This window comes from Hirundo rustica, chromosome W, assembly GCF_015227805.2.
Source record: "Hirundo rustica isolate bHirRus1 chromosome W, bHirRus1.pri.v3, whole genome shotgun sequence".
Taxonomy (NCBI): domain Eukaryota; kingdom Metazoa; phylum Chordata; class Aves; order Passeriformes; family Hirundinidae; genus Hirundo; species Hirundo rustica.
Window position 1 is genome coordinate 19,293,302 of NC_053487.1, and position 24,530 is coordinate 19,317,831.

The 24,530-nt window shown below is 44.7% G+C and overlaps 1 protein-coding gene across 1 annotated transcript; it reads left to right on the forward strand.

Moving 5' to 3' along the window:
* Positions 1–2,783: 2,783 nt before the first annotated feature.
* On the forward strand, positions 2,784–21,482 carry POF1B (POF1B actin binding protein). Its single transcript, XM_040088980.1, is given in 15 exon segments — positions 2,784–3,074; positions 9,515–9,553; positions 9,946–10,047; positions 11,137–11,301; positions 12,246–12,376; positions 14,137–14,164; positions 14,992–15,066; positions 17,259–17,351; positions 17,985–18,098; positions 18,244–18,396; positions 18,516–18,626; positions 20,692–20,789; positions 20,791–20,818; positions 21,101–21,174; positions 21,260–21,482. Coding segments are annotated over 15 exon segments (1,725 nt in total).
* The last annotated feature ends 3,048 nt before the right edge of the window (positions 21,483–24,530 follow it).

Genomic DNA, 24,530 nt, shown 5'->3' on the forward strand with positions numbered 1-24,530 from the left:
TGCTTCCCCTCCCCTTTGCACCCAATAGACAATTGGGGGATACACAGTCACCCTAGGACACCATCCTGAATAATTTTTGCTATAAACACACACTTCTGGACAGAGCTCAGTTTTCAAAAGCCAGTGGTGTACTTGTGATTTGAACAGCAAGTCCTAGACATCTGCTCTCTTGTCTGAAAATGCCTTGCATCTTCTTCATGGCAATTCCTGGTGCTCAGCTTTAGCTGGTACAAGAGCAGAGCCCTGCAGCCAGGCTGTCCCAGCCTTTGGAAGAAGGAGAGGGACATCTTGCTTTGATTCCCTCTACCAGCTGCTGTCCCACCATCAGCACAGCCTGACCCAGGCAGCCCAGGGTTAATAGGAACAAAGTGGGGACACTGGGCTGTCTGGATCAGGTAATTTGGGATGAAGTGGGGGCACTGGGCTATCTCTGCAGACTGGCACCTTCCACCAAACCTCAGGTGCAGGGTGGCTCTGCCTTCAAAGGGAGGATCACACAAAGAAAGCCTCTGCTCATCAGCTGGTTCTGACTTCACTCCCTATTCTAAAGCCTTCCTTCAGCTGAAAGCAGATTTTTATCTGCCTCAAGTTGTTTATGGGGTACTTCTGCCTACCAGGCTTCATAACCCTCTGTGCCCCCAGTCCTTCTGAGAGCTTCCCAACCCCATAAATAATAAACGGGGCTAAATAAATAAAAAATAAATAATGTAAGTATAAATGTAAACACTGTTCCTGGTCGTGGTGTTCCCAAGGGAGTATTTTTCTGTTTTATATCAAATCAGTTTTGTTCCTTGTAGCCCCAGCTGTCACAGCCAGAATTCCAGAGCAGGTAACACCCTGCACACACCACAGTGCAGCACCATCCCAAGGTTTGGATGTACATGGAATTTTGGTCACATTAAAATTCAGAAGCTTTGTTTGAGGCTCTTTTCATTACCTGGTACAGACCACCATGCATGTGTTACTGTTGTTATTTATGACTCCAATAATCCTCACCACATCTACAAGGCCTTCCAGAAGTTGTTCCCTATTTCCATTACAATGGGATGACTTTTGGGGCCCGCTTTCTACTGACCCTGGTAGAAAGTTCTTTATTAAGCAAGGCAACGTGCTGCATGCAGGTAACATTCCTGACCTGGCAAACCAACAGTGTTTCCACATTTTATATTAGAGCACCTTTCCTCCCCCGAGGAGGGTTACTGCAGTTTCTGTAGTTTCCTGCTGAAGCACAAAACACTTTCTTATGGTCTGTGCAAAACAGAGGCTGTTGTAATCATATTTTACTGCTTTCCAAGAAATGCTCTTTTTAAAATTGTTTGTGAGAAGCCACTAACAGCTCTTCCAAGCTGGTGAAGCAAGAATGAGGTTTTATGACAAGATTTTCTTTGCATTTGGTTCCTTTGTAACCAGTGGGATAGAATTTACCTGAAATGCTTTTTATAAAGACTCCTGTTTAAAGCAGGGTGTCTGTTTGGGTTTAATGCCTGGAGGAAAAGTAAAATTTTTTATATGTGATGAATGTCTCCAGATGCCACAGTGCCCTAAAATACTGTATTGTTGTAGGCACTCACCCTAAAATCCATATCTTTCCAAATGCCTGTTGAGCAGATTTGGTGAACACTTTTTAATTTCAGAGACAGAGCTTTTGGTGAGTGTAGAACAGTGTAGAACAGTGCAGAAGGTATTGCTCCATCACCTCAGAGGTGTTTTGCCCTAACATGGTACTACAGAAATGAGTTTTTATTCTGTGACTGACTGTACTTTGTGGCCTTACAGCACAGTAAACATGTAGGGGAAACAAACTGACAAAATAAAGAATTTTAGGTTTATCATTAAGCAGAATACTCATTACACAAGATTCTACAATTATGTTATTGTTACATGACCTTGCAGAACAAAGTTATGTTCTCAGTTAAGGCTTGCCTGACACTGCCAGAGGAATCCAACTCAAAATATGCTGGATTGAGAAACCGAGTTCACATTCTTCTCTGCAGAGTGAGATTTTGAATAAGTAACAAACTCCATCCTTTCTAGATAAGAGCCATGTGATATTCCATACATAATGATGAGGGCTGGGAATGACAGAACAAGAGAGAATGGCTTCCCACTGACAGAGGGTGGGTTTAGATGGGGTACTGGGAAAAAATTTCTCTTTGAGGCTGGTGAGGCCCTGGCACAGGTTGCCCAGAGCTGCTATGGCTTTTCCATCCCTGGAAGTCTCCAAGGCCAGGTTGGACGGGGCTTGGAGCAATCTGGGATAGTGGAAAGTGTCCCTGCTCATGTCACAGGGTGGAACGGGATGGGCTTTAAGGTCCCTTTCAACCCAAACCATCCTGGGATGCTCAGATCAGTTGGTCACTGAAGGCAGCCCATGCTCTGCGGTGCAGGTGCAGGGATGCAGGTACATGTGAGCCGGCAAAGGCGACCGCGGCTCCTGCAGGTGGGAAAGGCTCTGTGGCCAAGCTCCTAACCTCCCGCGAAAAGAATATTTAAGTTCATTTGAGCAGCAGATAACTATGGGTTTACACTCCCCGTACACACGTCGTAAAGAGAACAACAGCAAAGGGCTTTACTGAACAGCGTGGGGCTTTGCTTTTCTCCCAACGCTTGGCGATGTGTCGCTGCAGTGCTGTGCCAGGAGCGCGGTCGGTGCGGAGCCCGTTCCGGGCAGGTGTCGGGGCCGGGGCCGGGGCCGGGGGCGGGGTCGGGTCGGGGCTCCCCCCCCGCAGGTGCGGCCCGCGCAGGTAAAGCCGGAGGGGCCCGGCCGCCGCAGTCCTGCCGCGATGTTCGGGACGCGGCAGCAGCAGCTGCAGCAGCCCGCGTTGCCCCCGCACCTCCCCCAGCAGCAGCACTACTACCGGCGGCAGCAGCACTACAGCACCCTGCCCGTCCGCCGGCCCTGCCCTGAGCCGCTGCCCTGCCTGGACCCCGCTCCGCAGCAGCAGCAGCAGGACGGCGCCGTGGCCTACGACTGGGTGCACACCTACGGGCCGGGCTGCCGCCGGGTCAGCACCTCCTGCTCCCCCCGGGCAGCCTCGCCGCTGGACTGTGGGCATGGCTGTGACCCGCCACAGGTACGGCGAGCACGGACCGGGACCCTGCTCCCGCCCGGCCCCTCAGGCGCTGCCCCCGGACCGGGACTCTACTCCTGCCCGGGATGAGGCACCGTCGAAGCCGGAGCCCGACCCTGGGAGCTGCGGGTGCGCCCGGCGGGGCGGAGGATCTGAGGGTCGGGCCGGGCTCCCCTGGGGGTGAGACGGGTCCAGCCCCGGCCCCTCCGCTCGCCCCGCTCATTTCCCCCTGTGGAAAAACCGCTGTGGCCGGACCCCGCCGTCCCCAGCCTCACCGGGCTGTCCCCGGGCACGGATGTGGTCACTGCCAGCGGCCCCAGCGCGGTGTCACCCGTGTCCGCCCAGCGGCGTCACCCTTTTTCACCCTTTTAGCGCAGAACGTCGTTTTTGCCGGTTCTGTCACAGCCCCGCAGCAATCCCGCCGCAGGCGGTGCTCCCTTCCCACGGCGGGATGTCACCACGCGGCTCTGCTGACTTTGGGCTGCTCATGTAAATAGAACACGAAGCCTGTGTGCTTATTAGTTCTCTTTGAATCGGTGGTGCTTAGTAAGGTCCGAGACTGAGGTATCGGATTCGGGCTTGGAAAGCCCTCACAATGTAGTTCAGCAGGTTTGTTGTGTGTGTATCCAAGGCATGGCTTAAAAGTATTGGTGGTATTTAATGTCATTTTAACATATGCAACTGGTATATTAAAACTAGAAACCAATAGCTTAAGAACAGATTTGACTGCAAAACCAGAAAGGAGATGGGAATTTATTCTCAAACTATTTTTTCCTCATACAGTAGAATGCCATTAGCATCGATAGGATTGCTCTGCTATATTCAAATGGCAACATACGTTGGTTTCAAGATGAACTCTTACTGAATTTTCCTTCCTGTGTTATATTTACCTGTCAAAAAGAATTTGGATTAAGACCAATACAAGATCTGAATTCCTTTCAAAGCAGTATTTGCATAGTTTGAGGGCTGCCTACCTTTCCAGGATGGTTTATGTAAATCCTGGGGAGTGAGTGAGCAGCTGCGTTAATACAAGGACAAGAGGAAACAGCCTCAAGTTGTGGTAGCGGAGGTTTAGGTTGGATATTAGGAAAAAATTCTTCATGGAATGGATGGTTAAATATTGGAACACGATGTCCAGGGAATTGGTGGACTCACCATCCCTGGAAATGTTCAAAAATGTGTGGATGTGGCACTTGAGGACATGGTCGAGTGGTGGCCTTGGCAGTGCTGGGGAATGGTTGGACTTGATGATCTTGGTGAGTTTTTCCAGCCTGAACAAGTCTGTGATCATAATGGCTTTGTAGGAGTTGGTAATGGCAGAGCCATTCCCTCTGTATCCAAGCTGTTAATCCTCTTTTGCAAGATGTAGGGCAGGAGTGTAAACACAGGTCTCTCACCTCCCAGATAAGTGATCTGCTCAGCTAGACTGGATGACAGTCTGAATTGCAGTTAATTAATTAAATATTCATTGGCATAAACATTGCAGTCCTAGGCTTCCTCCACCTAGATAAATACGTGAACAAGGATTACAGACGCAAATGCTGTCACTGCTCTATGGAGGATGTTTAATTTTCAACATCTGCTGTAGTCACTGAATCCATTATGTCCTGCTGATGAAAATTTCTTGCTGAAGTGTTTTGCTGGATGAGACTTTAAAGACAAGAGGGTGTAGCTCAGTCAGGCTCTGTGTGGGTTGCAGTTTCAGTGGTGGAGAAGGAAGGTGCCTAATACAGATTATTAGGAAGTTATTAAAGCAGAAAACAGTAACAGGGAAGTCAGCTGGGAGGAGGAAGTGACATGCTTGGTGCTGAATGGGAGTTGCTAGAGAGAAGCCCCCGGGGGGGGGGGAGGGGGGTGTGTGTAGGACATTCCCAAAGAGTGGATCAGTTGCCCTTTGAGCTGACTGTGTAGGGCCACGTAAAGTGAATAATGGACTGATACCAAACTCACATCTGTGTTTGTTGTAACGGGAGAATTTGGGGTTAGTGGCAGCCCAGAGCTGCAGTTTCAGCTCTGTACTGCTGGTAAAGCAAAGGGCTGTCTTTGAGCAATGTTTAATTTGTTTCTGCAGAGCTTGTGTGGATTAACAATAACAGACGTATATCCCTGTTGGCACAGTGCCAGTCTTCAGTCATGTGGCTGGGGTGTGCTCTTGTGTTTATGTACACTTAATAAGCTGGAGAGAGGGAGAATTTGAAATTGGTGTGTGCACAGAGCCCATGTGCTGGTACTTTTTGTGGTTCAGGATTCAGGTTTTTTTTACTTTCTTGGTGTATCTTTGTTTTGTCTTTGGAGTAATTCACAGCAAATTTTGCTCTGCTGGATCTAAATGAGAAGTGTTTTGAATAAATTCCCTTCCAGTGTGGCTTATGTGTATGAGTCCCTTCTCTATGGTAGAGAAAAGATCATTTATGAAGTGGCACGTATAAAATGTTTGCAGAGGGCAAAACCCTGACATGCTTTGTAGAGGTTCTCTGTCCATGTGAGAAATTTTGGGAGTCTGGTGTTTGTGTGTCTGGGCTCAGTTCTGTGATGTGCAAAGGGCTCCCATGAAAATGGTGTAATATTAACCAGCTTTAGGGTTGGTCTGTGTTGTAACAGCCTCAGCCTGCCATTTCCCCATTTCACCTGCCAACTGGAACTCATAAATTATGAGCAGATGTCTGGATTGCTTGCAATTAGCAAGACAATGTGTTATGCATAAAGGCCTTTGACATAGATGAAATTCTCACTTTCATCTCTGGGTTGGCTGAAGCCAAGAGTAACCTGTTGAAATAAAAAAAAAAAAAGGACTGGACTGATTGCTTCTACATTAAATTGGCACACAGTAAGGATAAATCTATCAAATGCTTACTGTTAAATTAAAAAATCTTATTAAATATCTTGTCCTAGGGTAACTTTATGATGCTTGTATCCCCAATCATTTGTTCTGTTTGTGCTGTATATTAAGTCCTGTGCCTTTAAGACTAGTTCTAAAAGCAAAGAGAAGCGCAGAATTTGTTTTGAGAAAACTGCCTGACTCCTCCACATTCTACTGCAGACAGTGTGTTCAGCAGAAACTTAGAGAAACTGCAAGACAGAGATCTTGTTTTGCTTTTAGTTAGTTTCAGCTAGCTAAAGCAGAAAAGTTCCCTAGACTGTTTTTTTTCCTTTTTCTTAGAACTGTTTAAACCTGCTCTAGACTGAAAACCCAAGAGAGCACTAGAGGCTGCACCTGCGGCCCACCGAGGCCTAGACCTCGGCATTTTCCAGCAGCGCCGGAAAGACTGAGACTAAAAAAAAGCACTGAAAAAGAAAGCCAAGCTACACCCACAGCAAAGACTTTCTCAATTTACCATCTCACTTCAAAAAGAGAAGTTTTATTATTTCATATTATTCATTCTTTATACTTGTATGCACTTCATTTGTTTAGTAAAATAGCTTTTTCCACTTTCCTCCAAAGAGTTTTTTTTTTTTTTACTAAACCAGTTAAAAGAAAAAGCCACTTAAGTTTGCTTCCTTAGAGAAATCCTATACAGAGGTTTTCTCCCAAATTTGTCCCAAACCAAGACAATCTTAAAGACTAGCAAAAATATTAATGGAAGTTTTAGTGTTACCTTTTAAAATCCTCCTTATAAGCCCTATGGCAGGGGGTTGGAACAGGAAGAACTTTAAAGTCCCTTCCAACCCAAACCATTCTGTGATTCTGTAAAACACCCAGACTGACTGGTCAGGATGTCATAAATCCCAAACCTAGTCATGCCACTGAAACCCACAACAGCACTGGTCTTTCCCTTTGGAATCCCACCTTCCCCTTCCTTCTCCCAGTTAGAAAATGCTGCACCTCCAAACTGCATCTTCTGACTGCTTGGAGAGAGTAGCCTGAGCTGTGCCCCTTGGGAATGCTGGAAAATGGAAACAGCCTGAGATCCCTTTCCATGGCAGTGTCCCCACTGCTGGGGGCAGCTCCAGAGGCCTTGGAGGTGGCAGCTCCTTGTGCAGAGCCCTGAGCTGTGTGTGGGCAATCCAGGCTAGCACAGACAGTGTTTCTGCCTCTTGGTCCCCTCCCAGCCTGTGCCAGCCCAGCCTGCTTGGCTGGAATGGGAGAAAGGGCAAGCAAATTCGTGTTTGTAAAGCAGCTCTTTGAAAATGAAAGAGTTTGGGTATCTCAAAAAGAAGCATAATTTTATCCAGGCAAAACATTCTTAGGTTCTGTATAATATTGCATATACAATGAGACTGTCCTTGTGAATATTATAAAGGTCTGTTTCAACTTAAAATGCTCCAGCCTTCTCCATTGTGGGTTTATTCCTCTGTGACACCCTGGATGTGTTATCCTCTCTAGACTTTGAGTTAGTCCTGGCACGTTTGTCTAACCTTTCAGCGAATTCCAGGGCTGTTGTTTAATGTCACACAATGGCCATGTGTTGTCCCTGTGCTGGAATGAGGCACTCCCTGGTGTCTCACAGCTCCGTGTGCTCTGGCACGGACACTAGGCTCAGGCTGTGCCTGCTCTGACCAGTGCCCATTCCTTTGCTGAATATTTCACTTTTTAGTTCCAGTTCTGCAGGTGTCAGTGGTGCAGGATTGGGCTGCATGTTCCACCTCTCTGTGCTGTCTCTTCTCTGTGTTGTGTCCCCAGAGTCCTGCCGGCACTGCTGCCACATGGGGTGGCAGCAGCACTGAGCAGCTTCCCAAGTTTCTGCAACAGTTTTAATTTTGAAATTTCTTAATTGCTCTGCTGCAAAACCAGTTTTTTTACTTTTGTTTCTCTTTCCTGGTGCTGTTATGATTCACTCTTGGGAGGTTTGGAAAACTGCTCCAGGCTTCCTAAACTTATGCAACAGTTGACAGGAAACCTGGCCTACTTCAGAGCTGTTCTCACCTGGCTGAGAATGTGTCTGAGACTGAACTGCAGTAACATAAGCATCCCCTGGCTTTGGGGAAGAAATGATTCATTATGAAAATTGGAGGTTTGTGCTGTGAGGGAGAATAAACAGTATGCTGCAAACGGACAAATTGCCAAGTCCTTAGATTGGGTTCAGTGGGAACTCTGCTTGTTTGAGTAAAGACCTGGATGTAAAGAGTTGAAGTAATGTGTGATTTGTTAGAACTGGTGGAGGACAGTGTCTGCAATTGCTTCTAGACAGTGCTGGGGCAAAACCTGAAGAAATCTATTTGAAAACAAAGCTGCTGCCAGGGACAGATTGTGTCTGGTTCTGTCCCCGCACCGGGTGGGAGCTGACCTCCAGCTAGCTCTGGTCAACACAGCCACAGATGTTTCCAGTCCGGGGGGCATGCAGGCTATTACCTGCTGGGTTGGCTTCTCGGCAGCTGGGCCCAATAGTGTCGTGACAGCAACAGCAGCAGAAGAAAAAAGGCTGGCTCTCAGCTTACCAGGTTAAAAGATGTTTATTAGCTGAAGAGCTGAGGAGCAGAGAGGCTGAGAGGATTTGAATCTCCCTCCTCCACCTTATAAGTGGGGGAGGGGTTCAAGGGGGGTTACAACAAGACAACAAATCAGGGGATTCAGGGGGTAACAAGGTGTGCCCACCCCCAAGCCTCTGACCAACCACCTCCAGAGGAAAAGAATTCCCCCCAGGCTACCTATCACCTGAAGCCCTCTCCCTGAGATTTCACAACCTGGGAGGGCTCCTCAAAGTGATAGAAAGGCTGCCCCAGAGAGGGGGGGGGTGGGGCAGAGGGGATGTTACAAGTCAGGAGAGGAGTGGGAGGACTGACACAAAACAGGTTATTATACAGAAAACACAAAAGGGATACAGAATTGGGGATACAGTGAAATGAACCATAACATAAACTTCTTATAAAAACCTAATAAAACAGTTCTGCACCACCACAACAGATTTTTGTAGTTTAAAGAGGCACATCTCATTTTTCATTCAGGAATGTGCAGATGCTCTATGTGGGCATCATTCCCATAGGTGGCAGTTGTTGTTGTGTGCACTGGATGTGACCCAGTGGGTTGTTGGGCAGCTCCTCTACCTATTCACTCCTGAGTTTAAGCAAAATCTGAATTTTCATGCCTTGGTGAAACAAAAAGAGTATGATGCATCTCCATCTACACCAGCTGAGTTTGATGTGCAGCATGAAAAACCAAAAATAAAAGAGATGGACTGGAACAGGGACATGGGATCCAGGCAGCCTTATCCAGCTTTGATTTGTAGCCTGTTCTGCTGTACTTACAGAAAATATGGACTATTTCCCTCAGACCTGCAAAGAGGGGACTGAGGAAAACTCAGCTCTTAAAATGCAGTGATGGATTGTACTGCATGTGGACCAATTCCTTTGGGGTATGAAGGCCTTGGGTTTAAAACATCTCCATGTGATTGTGGCCAGTAGATCCCAAAGTATTTACAGCCCATGTCCATAATCAGATTCCTCTGCAGAAAAGCTGTTAGAGGTTGAAGTGCAGTAATCTCTGAACCTTTTTTCCTGCCTTGCAGGGTGCCATTCACAGGATCATTATCGAGAACCCAGATCAGGTAGGGAAACAGCTGAATTTCCCCCAGCTCCTTCCCCAGCTCCTCCACAGGGGATGATAAACACTCAGAGCACACAGCTCATACCTCTGAGGGTGAGAGATGGAATTATGAGGGATTGAAAACACTGCAGAATGGCCACTCAGGCTCCCACCTCTCAGCAGTTAACTGTTTATTAATCTTGATTAATTACTAACTGTTTCTACTATATTTATTTCACATAGTCCCTATGCAAGCACAGCCACTTTGTTTCCAAGTGGACACACACTCACATGTTCACATCCTAAAGGACATCTTACATATCTTTAAATTATCTATTTTTAGTCAAAATTACCCTAATCCTGAGTTTGCTGTTTGATGAGATTTATGGATGTTTTTATTTACGTGTTTTACAGGAGCCATTATCCCCTTTTCTTAGAGGGGCCAATTTCTCTCCTGGAAATAATGTCATCTATGAAAAAACAATAAGAAAATATGAGCTATTAAGTCCCCTCCAAGTAAGTTGGGTGTTTATATTATCTATTCCAAGAAGAAAAATGAGTTGGTAGCAGGAAATTGATGATTCTGGGTTGGTTTGGTTCTGGGTTTTTTTAAAATTTTTGTTAGGAGTAGCTGCCAACCTGAGAACTGCCTTGTGATCTAGGACACATTCTCAAAGTAAATGAAGCAATATTTAAGGAGAGCAGAAGGTGGAATGTTTGCCATATTTTTCCTAAGAATTTATTATTAAATAACAATGAAAACTGCTGTTGTATCTCTAACACTGTCAGTCTATATCTGACTAGTGGCTGTGAATTAATTTCATGCAGTAGCTTCACAACAGAGCAACCAAGATACATTTTTTAGAAAAAAATTAAAAACACAATTTCTTTTCTACTAACTCTTGAAAAAATGTGTTTGGCAAACCTGTCTGAAATTTCATCTCACAACTGGTGTTTTGTCAATAGCAAAAATATTGCTCCATTTTATTGCTCTTAAGCATTTCCAGCAGGAAAAAAAAAAATTGAAATTTAGCATATCACAGTGATTTACCTGAGGTTTTTTTACTTTGTTTTTTTTTTTAAATGGAAGTTTTCATACCTCTCTGGATTTTAGACAGCTGAATTCTCTGTGATATACAGTCTGAAGTGGAAAAGGAGAAAAAACGTAATTATAAAAAACAGCTTTCTTTCTGCAGATGATGTGCAAAGAAAAGGATAAAAAATTGTGGAGTTTAGCCCTGGAAACCATAGTTTTACTTCTGGTTTTCGTTACCTGGGCTATGCTTAGATTCAGGTCAAATCAAGAGCAAGGTTTTGAAGGAAATTTTCATGTAATGGGACATCCACCTTGGGAAAGGTTTGTTGCCTGTGCTCCTCACTGGCAGCTTCTAAAATTGGAAGGGAAATGGGTGAATTACAACCCTGGAGTATGAAAGTGTGAGGCAAACTCATGTTCAGTTAGGTATAGAAGCAATTTTATTCGGATTATTAAAACATCCAAACCCACCACCAGCACTGCTGGTCACAGACACATTTCATTCTCTGTTGAGGTTGATGTCCCACTCCATGCAGTGTCCAGCACTAACAGGTCCTTCTGTATGCCAGGAGAGGCAGTTCCAGGTGTGCCCGGCAGAGCAGTGCCCGCCGGTGGCCATCACCCAGCAGTGCCAGCAGACACAGACGGGCTCTCCCTGCAAGCTGTGCCCGGGCCCAGGCAGCGACGAGTGCCGGGGACATCCCGTCAGGAGGGGCATGGCCCCCGCCGAGCTGGTGAGGGCTCCGCGCTTTGTTCTTAGGCAGAGACAGAACTCCGGGAATGAGCGGTTTTATGGCTCCGCAGCCTCCAGAGATTTGTGTTGGACTCTCAGCACCACACCCTTGTCCCTAAGCAGGGCCTGTGTGTCTGTCTGGTATTGTCCAAGGCTTTCTCATGTGCTGTTGGGGGGGAAAGGCTGTTTGAGGAATTGTATTTCTTGTTGTCACAGACCTGTGCTCAGGTGTGCACTGAGATCAGCCCATGGTGTTTAACTGTGCTCAGTCTTACTGGCTTGTTGGGTTTTGTTTTTCTTTACCCATCAATTCATCAATTTTACTTGTCAGTCTGTACACAAACACCAAGGGATGCACAGCCTCTGCTTTGGGAGGAAACACACACTGCTTTATAACCTCGGCAAACATCAGCTCAGGGTTCCTTTCCTCCTACGCTGATGAACCAGGGCTTCAAATATATTTCAATTTGATGCGAGTTGTTGACACATTCAGTGGAAGCACAGAAGGAGCTTCCTGGTGTACCTGTCGCTTGTTAGTGCAGCTGCGGAGGGAGTGCAGCAGGTCCCTCCTGTGCATCCAGTCAGTGTTTGGGTGACAAACACCCTGGGGACCTCAGTGTCAGACCTGTGCAGAACCTTCCAGAGCCCAACATGCCCATCAACCAGCTCAGGACACTCAGCTTGGGCTGATGTTCCCATAGAGCTGAGGACACTGCTGTGGAAGCAGGACTTTGCCTGTTTCTTGTTCTAAAGGAAGTAATTCCTCTCTGTACAGTTTATTGAAAACCAGCAGGTATGAAAGACTCACCACTGAGTAAAGCGTAAATAAATTGCAAATTGCTAAGAGCAGCCAGACCCAAATCCATCCTACCTGTTGCATTTTCATGTTCAGCTTTCATTCCAAAGAAGGGATCCTGTTCTGATGTCCTGACTGTCTCCTGCCAGGTGAGCTGCCCTCAGGACAGCCCTGAGCAGCTGGACTGTCACTTCTTTGGGGAGCTGCTGGCAGAGCTGCACTGCAAGAGCACTGACCTGTACAGCTGCTTGCTGCAGCACGTGGAGAAGACTGGGACAAGGTATTGCCACTGGATCTGTCATTCCTGTGTCCCAGACATCCACAGCACTGCACATCTGACAGGGACAGTGTTGTTTGTGAATTGGTTGTACTCTGTTTCTCCTTGACAGCTAGAATTGACTGGATGTTTTACACATTCATCTGATTTGCAAGTAACTGAGGACATAGAAATGCTGTAAGCTGTTAGGAAAATTAATCCACGAACACCAGAGGTTTATGTCCAAAAAGGAGACGGAGGAGTCCTTTTACTTTATTCGAATAAAGGGAGAGACCATGGGGCATTTCCCCTGGGGTCTCTCAGTTTTTCAGAGGACACAGCTGTGGGAGATTAGGGACAGGCGGTCGGAAGATATCACGCTGTACGGGCAGACAGAACCCCTCCCTCAACTCTTAGTTGGTTAGTGTCCTTGATAAGATAAGCAATACCTAACCTGTAACGTAAGCAGACGGATGTGATGTAGCAAACAGAGGTTTTATAACTCCATGTAACCAGTTAATAAACGCCATTAGCCGTCCACCACACTGGTGTCTGTGAGCTGATGGACCGAGCAGCCTGGGTGTGGCTGCTGTGTCGTTCCTGAACCAGGTCGCTACACCTCAGCGGAGGTAGCACACAGCCTCCTTTTTATCCTAATTTCCCGGCCGCATTTCCCTCTCTCTTTCCCCATTGGCTGAGGTACTTGAGAGGTACAGACTTCCCGAAATGCCTAAGATTCCCCTTTTAATATATAACTCCCCCTAATTTCTAATTCTTGTGGGATTTATGGGTTTTCCCCATTGTTACTTTCATCTTTCGATATTCAATTTCATTTATAAACAAACCTATGGTTTGTTTGTAAAGGCAAGTATCTTCTTTTTCATTCATCAATCAGTAGAATACTTTCCATTGTCTATCTCTCAGTGTTAGTTTTATCTACCAGCAGGCCCAGGGCTTGTTTGTAAAGACAAATCTTGTCATTCCTCTCAAAGCCAAGGAAATTTATTGAATTTGATGCTTAAGAATTGTGTCTCCCACACGTGTTTGTACATTGAGCAAACAAGAACTTACAGCACACTGACGTATATTTCATAACATAATTCTATTGCTGTGTCCTGACGAAACAACCCAAATGTCCAAATTTCCTCTGTCCTGTTGTGATATTGTGTCGTGGATTAAAGGACAGACACTACCAGGCATAAAGCTCAGTCTCTACATCCAAATGAACATTAAACACATTTCCTGCAGAGTCCTGCAGACCCTCTGTGGGAAGAAATGGGAGTCACAGCAGGCAGTGTCCTGTACAACCTTCCTCCCTTCCCTCCCAATCACCTTCATTGTTGCCCCTCACTCCCCGGTCTTGTCTGGTGCCTTCCAGGGTCACTGAATAAGGAAAATGGTCCTGTAGCAGGGGAAAAAGGGAATTTAACCATCACAGAAACCCTGACAGTGCCGAGTCAACACTTGGGGCAGAGCAGTGCATTGCAGCAGTTGTGGGCAAACCATTACCCAGGCAATTAAGGGAGTAATTGGGTTAACTGCCCATAATTGGGATAACTGCTCAAAGGACTGGGGATAGTTAGCCTGTGTTAGCAGTGCTGCCATAGGACTCCAGTCTCCCCAGGAATTCCTCCACAGAGGGAAGGTAATGACTCTTCTGCTGATAAAAACCCTTCCTTGCTCTGTATTGTCCAGATAATTTTTTAGTGGTGAATATGAGCCTGAATCCTGAAAGTTCTCAAGCAGCTTTGAGTTAACAGATCCTTGGATTTTGTGTTTTACAGGAACCACAACATCGAATTCCCATGCCAGGTAAGGCCCAGGCTGTCCCCTGACACCTGTGGGGGGAGAGTTTGAGCAAATTAAAACAAAGCAGTTGAAATGAAGGAGGCTGGTCCTTGTTAGTTAATGCTTCCTGCTTGGTAAAAACATTCAGAGCCTGAAAACTACTGCCAGGCAGGTATTTTCAAATGTGATAATACTGAAAGGAAACTTCAAGAATTTGCATTATTCCAGTATGAGAGTCAAATGTTGGAAGTCTCTCCTAATGTTCCAATAATGGTTTCACTGGAAATGACTTGCACAGGTACCTGTATTTTTACAATGTGTTTTTTGCAAAGGCTCTTTCACTCCCTGGCCAGTGAAGCTGCTGCTGAGCAGCAGCTGCTGCAGCTTTGAATGCATTCAGTGTGAATGGGGCAGAAATACCTGTCCAGGGGTCACCTGCAGGAAGCAAATGCCACTGAATCCTGGCAGCATCTCCTGATGGTCATCTGGGGCTTATTGGCAGCCCATTAAAAAACACGAGGTTTTGCCCCACCACAAACTGCTGGTGGTAGTTGTAGTATCAGCTATTAATCCCTGAGAGAGGATTGGTTTGAGTACTGCTTTTAAATGTTAAATTTAAGGATTTGAATATATGCTTCATGTATCACTTTATCTCACTTTGTACATGCCCCACATATAAGACGACTTTGGAAGTTTTCTGGATAGACTTTGATCTATATTTGTTCTTATTTGCCTTGTACTAAGGATGTTTTTCATAGCAGAGCTGTGTAATTAATGAAGAAATCACATTACTATCTACCAGGCAAAATTCTTAATCAAAATATCTCCCCTTTCCTCCCTTCTTTGCTCAGACTGAAGATATTGAAGAATTAATTCCCAAAGGACTGTCTGAGGCAACAAAGCAGCAGATTTGTTATCTCCTCCAGGTATGGGAGCTTGGCAGCCTGTAGGAACTGGGAGCAGTGGGAGCTGGCTCACACACAGGAGGGACTTAGTACATAAACACCCTTCACTCTCTATTCCCTCATCCCATTGTTTCTAGAGTGAAGGGGATGGAATGGTGGCTTTAAAGGACCTGTCACATGGACCCACAGTCCACTTGTGTATTTTAAACTTTACTGGGGCTTTCCTGCAGTTTCACTGGAAATTGTCTTGGCTTTTGACCACTGGCAGGAGAACAGAGACCTTTCATCTTTCTGTGTTGTGTATTAAGGCTTTACTTTAAAAGCCAAACACAAACAGGAGGTGCTAAAAACCCAGAAGCAGAGCCTGAAATCCCACCTGTTCCAAGACCAACCCCATGGCTGGGCATGGAGCAGGGAGGGAGCTGAAGAACCAGCCCAGGAGGACAAAACCCTTTACCCCTGAACCACAACAGGAATGGTTCCATTTGTTGCCTGATGTCAAAAGCACAGCTCAGCACTCAGAGCTGCCTTTGCCAGGCAGGTGTGTCAGAGAGGGATCCGGGGCAGTCTCAGCAGGAGTGTCCTGATCTGGGCTCCCTCAGGTATGGGGAGGGTGATCCTACCTGGGAGATGCACCTTGGAATCACTTCCTGGTAAAAAAAAAAAAAAAAAATGAAAAAATGCATTGAAATGAAGTTGAGAAGGAGCAGCTTGGTCTGAGTTTGCAGCTGCCCTGACCTCCCCATCCCTTCCAACTGGAATTATTCTGTGCTTCTCTTACAAGGAAGATGGACATCAACCCCTAAATATTCCATGGTCTCTGGCACACTGTCCTGATTCAGCTCCAGGTGAAAAAGCTGAACAGGCATTTCCTGTTGTCTCTGTGTCCAGCTGGTTTTACATCCTCACAGTTGTGATTATAAAATGCAGCCAAAATGGCTTTTGGGGAACTAGGTGTTGTCAGGATCCACCCAGAGTGCTCTTAGAGCCCTTGGCCACCAGGACAGAGCTGGGAGGGAAGGGTTTGCACAGCCCAGGATCCTGAGCTGGGAATGCCCAGAGGCTCGTCTAAGGACACAGAGAATTCCACTGGAGAAGCACATGGCACCTCTGGGATTTAGCAACCTCTAGCACTAAGCAGTTGCTGAGTGGGGTTTTACTTACATTTTTACAGTCTAAATTTCACCATTTGACTCAAATCCTTCTTTCAAACTACTCTATAGTGTATTATACAATAAAACCAACAAAACCATAAGGCAAAAGTGAAATTCCACTTTAATTACAAAACAAACAAAAAGGTGAGTTACACTAGGAATGAAGTCTCAGTCACACCATGGCACCAGTGGAGATAAAAAACTGGGCAAGGGCCAATCCCCATATGGATAGAGAGCATGAAAGCTCATTCTTCCAAGTTAAGGGAACACACAGGAGGGTTTTACTTTTGTCCAGATAAGAAAAACCACAGCTTTTGCACAGAATATTCAGCCCTTCCAGGAGAGTCACAACTTGAGGAGTTATTTTGTGTGTCCTTTCAAAGTCTATTTTTCTTTAGATATTATAAATGTATAATGAAATGCAAGAATTTATGTTTTCACCTGAATCAATACAGAGCTATTCGAGGCATTCAAATTAACATTCCGAAGGAGAATAGTGTTGGGCTGTGGTCACTTCTGGTTTTCTCTTTCATCCGTGTGACTCCTTTCATCTTTAGGATCTTTTTCCTTTTAAAGGGAGGAGTTGGCTGTATGGTTTTTTTTTTTAATTTAAATTTTTAGAAATGTTAATTAAATTCCCTCATTCTTGAGCCCAAAGCTTTGCCAGATCTCAAACATGACTCATTCCTCTGTGCCTTTTCAGGCAGGGCAGTAATTTTTAAAAATCAGTATAAGTACAAAGCTTTGAAAGCTCAAATAATAATTGTGCAATATTACCACGTTTATTTTTCCCTTTATTGGTGTACAAAGGCAGTTCCTTATCCTGTTGTTCCTTCTGCTTTTAACAACGTTGTCCTGTGTTACAAGGCAGAAACTGAACACTGGCATTTGCAGAACGAAGCGCAATGAAAATGTTTCTTGTAAAAACTGTGGGCACTGCAAAGGTTTTGGAAGTTACAGTCATCTGTAAAGCAGTTTCTGTTCTACCTCTTGTCAGGCATATTGTAAACAAAGCTGTCTAATTAATCCCAATTATCCTTTTAATTTCTCCCCTCCCAGATGAGAGCGACATCGGACAAATCCCTGAGACTTGTGCTTTCCACGTTCAAGAATCTGCGTGAGGAGCTCTGCCATTTGCAGGATGACCTGGGGGTGAGCCCTGTCCTTCACTGCCCATGGCTCATCCAGCTGCTCCCAGCTGGCAGCAGGAGTCAGGGCTGGCATTCCAGGCTCTGGCTGTCCTCGTGGCAGTGGCTGCTCTGTTGGGGAAGTTGGATGGACACGGGTGGCTTTGGCAGCTCCAGAGGTCCTCTGGCCTTCAGCCATCTCAGCCCTGTGGCTGTGGGTGCAGGCACAGACAATTCCTGTTGGGGAAGCAGCAATGTTTCCCACATCAGCCCAAGTGCTCAGCACTGCTGGGAATGTCACAGCATTGTCCTGGAAAATGCAAAATTGAAGGAGAAGGAGTTTGAACTTGAGTACAGAACAAGGAGTCTGTGCAGTGGGCTTAGTTTTGGGGTGGTTTTTGTTTGGGTTTTTTGTTGGCTTCTATTTAAATTGTTTCTGGGACAGACTGGAAGGGCAATGTCTGGGATTCTAGCACCCAGCACAAAACCACAGGTACTACAGTGTGTGCTGTGTACCTAAGCCCCAAACTTTCAAGAAAGTTGAGCATTCTCTCAGTTCTAAAACATCCCTTTATTAATGACTGTGTTGCACTTTATGGGAAGAGTTTACTGAAAATTTGCAGCTTTTGACTGTGCACTTTTGACTTTTGTCCTGCAGAAGCTGGAAATCGACAATGTATTGCTGAAGAAGGATTTGGATTTTAAGGATTCTCAAGTAAAAGAATATGAAACAATGTTGGCTTCTCTGAAGGAGAACAATTGTCAGCAGCAGGTGAATTGAGAAACATTTTCAGTGTCATTCCAGGCAGCCAAAATGGGGGCAGTTTGCTGCCTTTTGTGTACAGCTGCCTGCTGCCTGTGTGATGCTGTTCCTCCCCTGAGGAATTCCATGTGCTCATTCCCCCTGTGCTTTCCAGCAAGGGCTCAGGGACAGCACTGCCAAATGCCACTCCCTGGAGGAACAGCTCCTGTCCCTGCGGCTCAGCGAGGGGAACAAGGACTGCCAGCTGAAGGAGCTGGAGTACAGCAAGAGGGCCCTGGAACAGGAAATCCAGAGCCTCAAGCTGCAGGTGAGGGCTCACCTGGCTGGGTGCAGTAGCTGAGTCCCAGACTCAGAGGGATCAGTGTAGGAAAACTGATGATGAAAAAAACCTCTCTTTGTAAAATAAAAACGGGTTCTTTGCTGCAGAGATGCTTCAGTCCAACCCTGCAGACCACAACGGACGAACTCTCCAGCCGCTACGTGGAGATGATCAACAACCTGAGGGAGGACAAGGACAGGGAGATCTGCAGCCTCAGGGTAAGGGGGCTCTGCTGGCACTGGCTGTGTGCAGGGACAGCTGCTCCTGCAGTTACAGCAGCAGAGATCCACCACAGGCACTTTTTGGGTTGTAATGGTTTTCATTTTGACAACTGAGCGGAAACACCAATTAATGTAGTGGTTTCATGTTTACTAAATTCTGGTCTTAGTACTTACTTTTTTTTTTTCCTTCTTTCATTTGGCCAGAAAGAGACAGGTAACATTGAGTTAGGCCTGCTGCTTCCCCCTTTTTGGGGGAGAGCTGGTCTGAGGCCTAGCCAGATTCTATCAGCTCCTGGGGTGGGGGGGGGAGGAGAGGTTGCTGCTTTACAACAACTGCTTATTCTAAACTTCCCTGGAGCAGGGAGAGATCTCTGCCAGGCCCCTGATAAGAGCTATGGGCACCATTTAGGCTGAGGCCACCCCGATTTACACCGAGGGGTGGGCTGAGAAGGCATTTATGATCCTGCCTGGTTTTTTGTGATTCCGGACTGCCCGGGTGCTCTGATCTCTGATGTTTCTACATAAGTTCTTCTTCCCTCACCAGCGCAGCCTTGAACATCTAATACCTTAAGCTACCGCAAAAGAGGGAAAAACTCTGGGCAGATTTAACTCTTTCCTAGCAACATAAAGCTTCCAGAGCTTGGTCCTTCTCTAAAAGACAAAAAAAAAAAAACAAAAAAAAACCCCACAACAGAGTAAACATAAAAAAACCCAGCATAAAGTCAATAAAGCAAAAATAAAAAGACTATTAAGACAAAAAGTTAGTTAGTTGTTCCATTCCTATTTAAGCCATAGAAATGAGCTCTATATTTAAATAATTCCTTTAAATCATAAGAAAGATAAGCATTTAAGGAAATAATTGTTTAGATTTGTGTGTAGATTTAAACAAGTGTTTATGATAAACTAAATAATATTTATCCTATATAATACTTAAACAAAGATAGAGATAAAAAGCCCTCTGCGCCAGTGAAAAAGTGAGAAGATATCGCTGTACCTTAAGATAAAAAATCCTTTGCTTTTAAAGTTCTTCATCTTTAAAAGGTAACACCCCAGTATACAAAAGTCTAAGACCCATGACCCATAAGCAGCTTAAAAACCTACTAATGAGAAAAATCACAAAAGCAGATTTCCCCAACTGGCTGTTTTTATAACAGTTTAAAAAACCCACAAGAGAACTGTTCTAAGTTGTCAGTGGGATCCATGACTCTAAGAGAGACTCTTCTCCTAAAAAATTGATGAAAGACTATTGTCAGATGGTAAAACTGACTGAAAATTACAAGTTTTGTCTCTTTATGTTGTTTTGTAAGAAAGTGAACAGTTTGTAAGGGGACGGAAGAGTATTTTTTAGAATTTCATTCTGTTTTGTTTTTCTTTTTTTCCCCAACTTTCTTTTTCTATTCTTTTAGTGTGTGTTAATAAAACTACTTGTTCATTTTTAAAATTAAGTCTGCTTTATTTTTCTCCTAATCTCTCTCATAAAAAAAGTAAGTACTAAGATCAGAATTTAGTAAACATGAAACCACTAAATGGGTGTCTTCTGGTTGTAGTTACTTTACTCATAGACACTGCTGATGGTATGAAACCTTTATAGTAGAACATAAAACTGTGACTTAAAAATAACCCAACTGTTCTTTACATCAAGAAATTAGGGATCAATCTGATTAGCAGGCTATCTAAAAGGATATTTCGTGTGTCCTGATAACATCATAAATTACTTCAAAAGATGCTCAACAGGAAACAAAAATAAATCCCAGTCACAGCTGTGTGTAGGAAGTGTCTCTCATGGAAACCAGAAGTAAAAGTCTCCAACCCTGGAAGCCAATTCAACCGGTTCACTGCTGGTTTAGCTTTAGAATTACAAAATCATTAAATTAATACTGGGTAGAATTCAGTCCAATTAGCGTTTTCTGAATTTACTGTGTAGCTCAACTTCCTGACCTGAAAATCCCTGGGTCTCACTGTTGATGGTGTTAATGAAATGCCACCCCTGGAGCCCTGGGTTGGTGCTGAGGGGCCTTGCCCAGAGCCCCCCACACCTGAGAGCTCCTGCCTTGTTCTGCAGTCCCAGCTGTGCCAGTTCCAGCAGGACATAACCAGGAGAGAGGGGAGCAACAGCGACTTGCAAATGAGGCTGCATGAACTGACGTCGCTGCTGGAGGACAGAGGCTTTTATTAAACAACAGCAAGAGGTAAAATAATACAAAGTTATTTCTCTTCTAAGTGTTTTTGTGTTTAAGCCTCCATATACTGTGTAGGTGGAACCTTACCAGGAAGTCCCTTGTCCTCTCCTGGCTCAGGAATGGGGGTTAGGATTTGTTTTAACTGAATGCTGTTCCTCTGCCAACCTTCTGGCAGGGCAGATTTTCAGACTTTTTTGAGAGAAAATTCTGCAAATATTGTGTTGTGACTCTATTGAACTGATACTTCAGAAAACATTACTCAACATCAGTGTTTGCTTTTGGTTTTCTCAGGAGCTCTTCAGACTGAAGCACGAGAAGTTATCTGGCAGTCAGTCCCCTGGGGTGACAGCCATCATCACTAAAAAGTAACGTGTTATTCACTTTAGAAACACATCCTTTGGGCTTTCCTTTGTTTAGGCTCTGTTAAACAACCTGTTCAACTCTCTGCAGGTACAGGAATCAGTATCCTATTCTGAGTCTCCTGTCTGATGACTATAAGGTCACATCACCTGTCAGTAAATCACAAACGATTGTAATTGAGAGGACTGGAGAGATCTGGAAACATGTAAGTTTACCTGGAGATGCACTGTTCCCTCTGCAATCCCTAAGTGTTCAATTTAACTTCAAAGCAAGTATTACCTAAACTGAGAGCTCAGAAATGCCCTGGTGGTAATTTAACTGCAAAAAGTAAAGTGACTGACTGCAGCCAGGGAACTGTCCTGGCTCTCAGGAGCAGGCAGTAATTGGTGGGTGTGGTACAAATAAAACTTGTTGTTTTGTTTTCTCTGGCACGTAATTACCCTGAACAAAAGCAGCAGCGTTGCTCTAACACTGGCCCCAGAGTGTTGCTGTACTGGGCAGGTAGGCAGGGACTGTCCTGCTGTGCTCTCAGGTGAGGAGGGATTTGGGAGGGCTGTGCTCCTCTGCATTAGGAGCATTAATGACTCCAAGCTATTACTAAAACATACAAAGCACCACATCCCTGAAACTCACCTTGAGCCAGGGCAGTGATGAACCCAGGAATGCAGAAGAGTGGTGACATTTTAAGGAGTGATTCAGAGTAAAAATAGAGAACAGGGCTGCAGAAGCTGTTTCTGTTACAGGCAGGGCTCATGGTGCCAAGTGTGAAAAACACCATTCACTTGTTTTTAAAATTTTGAAAGTTTAATAGTAAATAAGATGGTTATAAAAATAGAATTAGAGTAAAAAAATTGAACAATTAGGGTTAGGACAATACGAGACAATAAAAACAAAGTTACAGACATCTGGGTGCCTCCCCAAGCAAAAAAGCTCCGGAGAAGGACCCCCATTAACAAAGGATTATCTCTTAAAAGCAATAGCCTGTTGAATATTCATACATTTCATACATGATGCATAAATTCCATTCAAACAAAGAATTGTCTCTGGTTAGTGTCACTTTTTTCCTTTAATCTCTATGGCATCTTCAGGGCTGAGCAAGGCAGGAGAAATTGGTCTCTTCTGATAAGGAAGTAGTAAATTCTTTTTTCTCTGAAAGATTTAGGTTTTCCTGTGCTTGGTACATAAAAACTACATTTTAACTACAAAACTTCATTTACTATACTATCAAAATATTAATACAACATTAACAGTCAATCCAACATAATACATATAGTAAATATCTTGCGTAGAGCCATATAATATGCACTTTTCACAATCCTCCCTCTTTCTTTTTATAATTAATTTGGCTTGAGCAATATTCATTGTTTTCTAGCCTTCATTATTCACTCGTTTTTTTCACAAATCAATCTCGCTTCTTTGAAGGGGTCTTCTATGTTATTTTGTTTCTTTAACACTATAATCCTTTGTGGTGTTGTTGTTATAGGCAACTTTTGGTCAATGTCCACTAATTGCATGCCTTGTACCACACTGGTGATGAGCCGAATGATACGGGATCAAACAAGGAAGAAATATTAGACCAGCTGTAGCACAGAAAAGGAAGAAGCCTAACTTTTTCCACCATTCTACTCCCAACACATTATCCCACCAGCTAGTATTTAGCATTGATTCCCACTTTTGAACTGGTACATGGGAGATTTTTCTGATATCATTGACTATGTCCAGGATGGCATCTCCATTGTCGTCTATTTTTAAACAACAATCTGATGTACTGAACTTTCCACAAACACCCCCTCCTTCAGCTAATAGATAGTCTAAAGCCAACCTATTCTGATACACAGCCGCTCTTGTTTGGGTTTTGTTGGGGTTTGAGTCTCCTGTAGAATTTTTCCCCCCTCCCAAGTTGCTAGGAGACTAAGTGCTGAGTGCTTAACGTGGACAAAAGAACTGATAACTTAGTTTTGGGGGAGGGAAAAAAGCTCCCGGAGAGAGCGGAGGGTGGGGGGATCTCGCGGCTTTTCTTTTCTTCTTCCGGGGGGGAGCACCGAGCGGGCCACGGTTGTTGGAGTCCACAGTTAACAAAGGAGTCTGGTCCTGGGAATTCTATCATCTGTTGGAATACCCAGGAATTCGGAGTTTCTTCGCTGTCCTGCTGGATTTTGGGTGAGCCCGAGTCCCGCCGCTGCGGCTTCTCCGGCACTGCCACCTCTGCCTGCCGAGGACGCCCCCTGCCTGCGGAGGACAGTCCACCGCGCCCGGCTTCCAGCCATCAGCGCCGGAGCTGCCACCGTTTGTCCTCGGGGTTCTTGGTTCTGTTCTACTATTGTTATAATTGCTGTTGGTTTTTGTCTGTCCTGTTATATTTACTAGTAAAGGACTGTTATTCCTTTTCCCCATAGCTCTGACTGAAAAGTTTTATTTTTAATCTTCCAAGTTATAATAACACGGAGGGAAGGATTCAAATTCCTCATTTCCTAGAGAGGTCTGCCTCTCCTTAGCAGACACCTGTCTTTTCAAAACCAAGACAGGTTTGTTGCCTTGATATTAATTCCATTGCCTGACCAGTTTTGTTCGTTATTATCTCTACAGCGGCTTGAAGTCTTATAATACGATTTTGCATATAATTTGGGGTTCGATATCCCCAACTCCCATCTTGTGCCCAGGTGGCTGGCCCATATGTTTCTAGTATGCATTCAGGGGGCCATTCCTCATCTCTCCATTTTTGGAATTCTCTAATCAATTCTCTTTTGTTTCTCTTTAGATCCTCATAAACTGGTATCCCTAATTGATCCCCATCAGGTCCTGGTAAAAGAAAAAACCCTGGCCGTATAATTCCCAGAGTGCAGCTCCCTTTCCACTGGGAGGGGAGTTTTGGGTATGCTCTTTTTCTACATATATAAAATAAGCCATCTGGAGCTTTATAATAGTTAAATTTTTGTTGATCTATATTCTCTCAAAATTTGGAAATTTCTGGGATGCCATAGTAAGGATTTTTACTTGTATCATTACATTGAAAAAGTTTTATTTTTTTATCATACTTACAATTTACTTTTTTTGCTTTTTCTTGGGTCTAATACTGTGGTGGTGTGAGAATTGTTTTATTAAGTTATTAAGTTATTTTGTAAGATTTTTAAGTTATTTTATAATGGTTTAGTTCACTGTATACCCCTGTGTTCTGCATTGGTTTTCCCTTCTGCATCGGTTGTTTTGTTTATTGTAAAACCCGACGTTTTCTGTCATTCATCCCTTCCCTGCACCTGTCGCTGTCAATCCCCCCCCCCCCTCCTCGTGGTCGCCTGCCTGCCACTCAGAGACCCTTCCCTGGCTTCTAGAAAACTCCGGGAAGGGTGCCGAGTGATAGGCT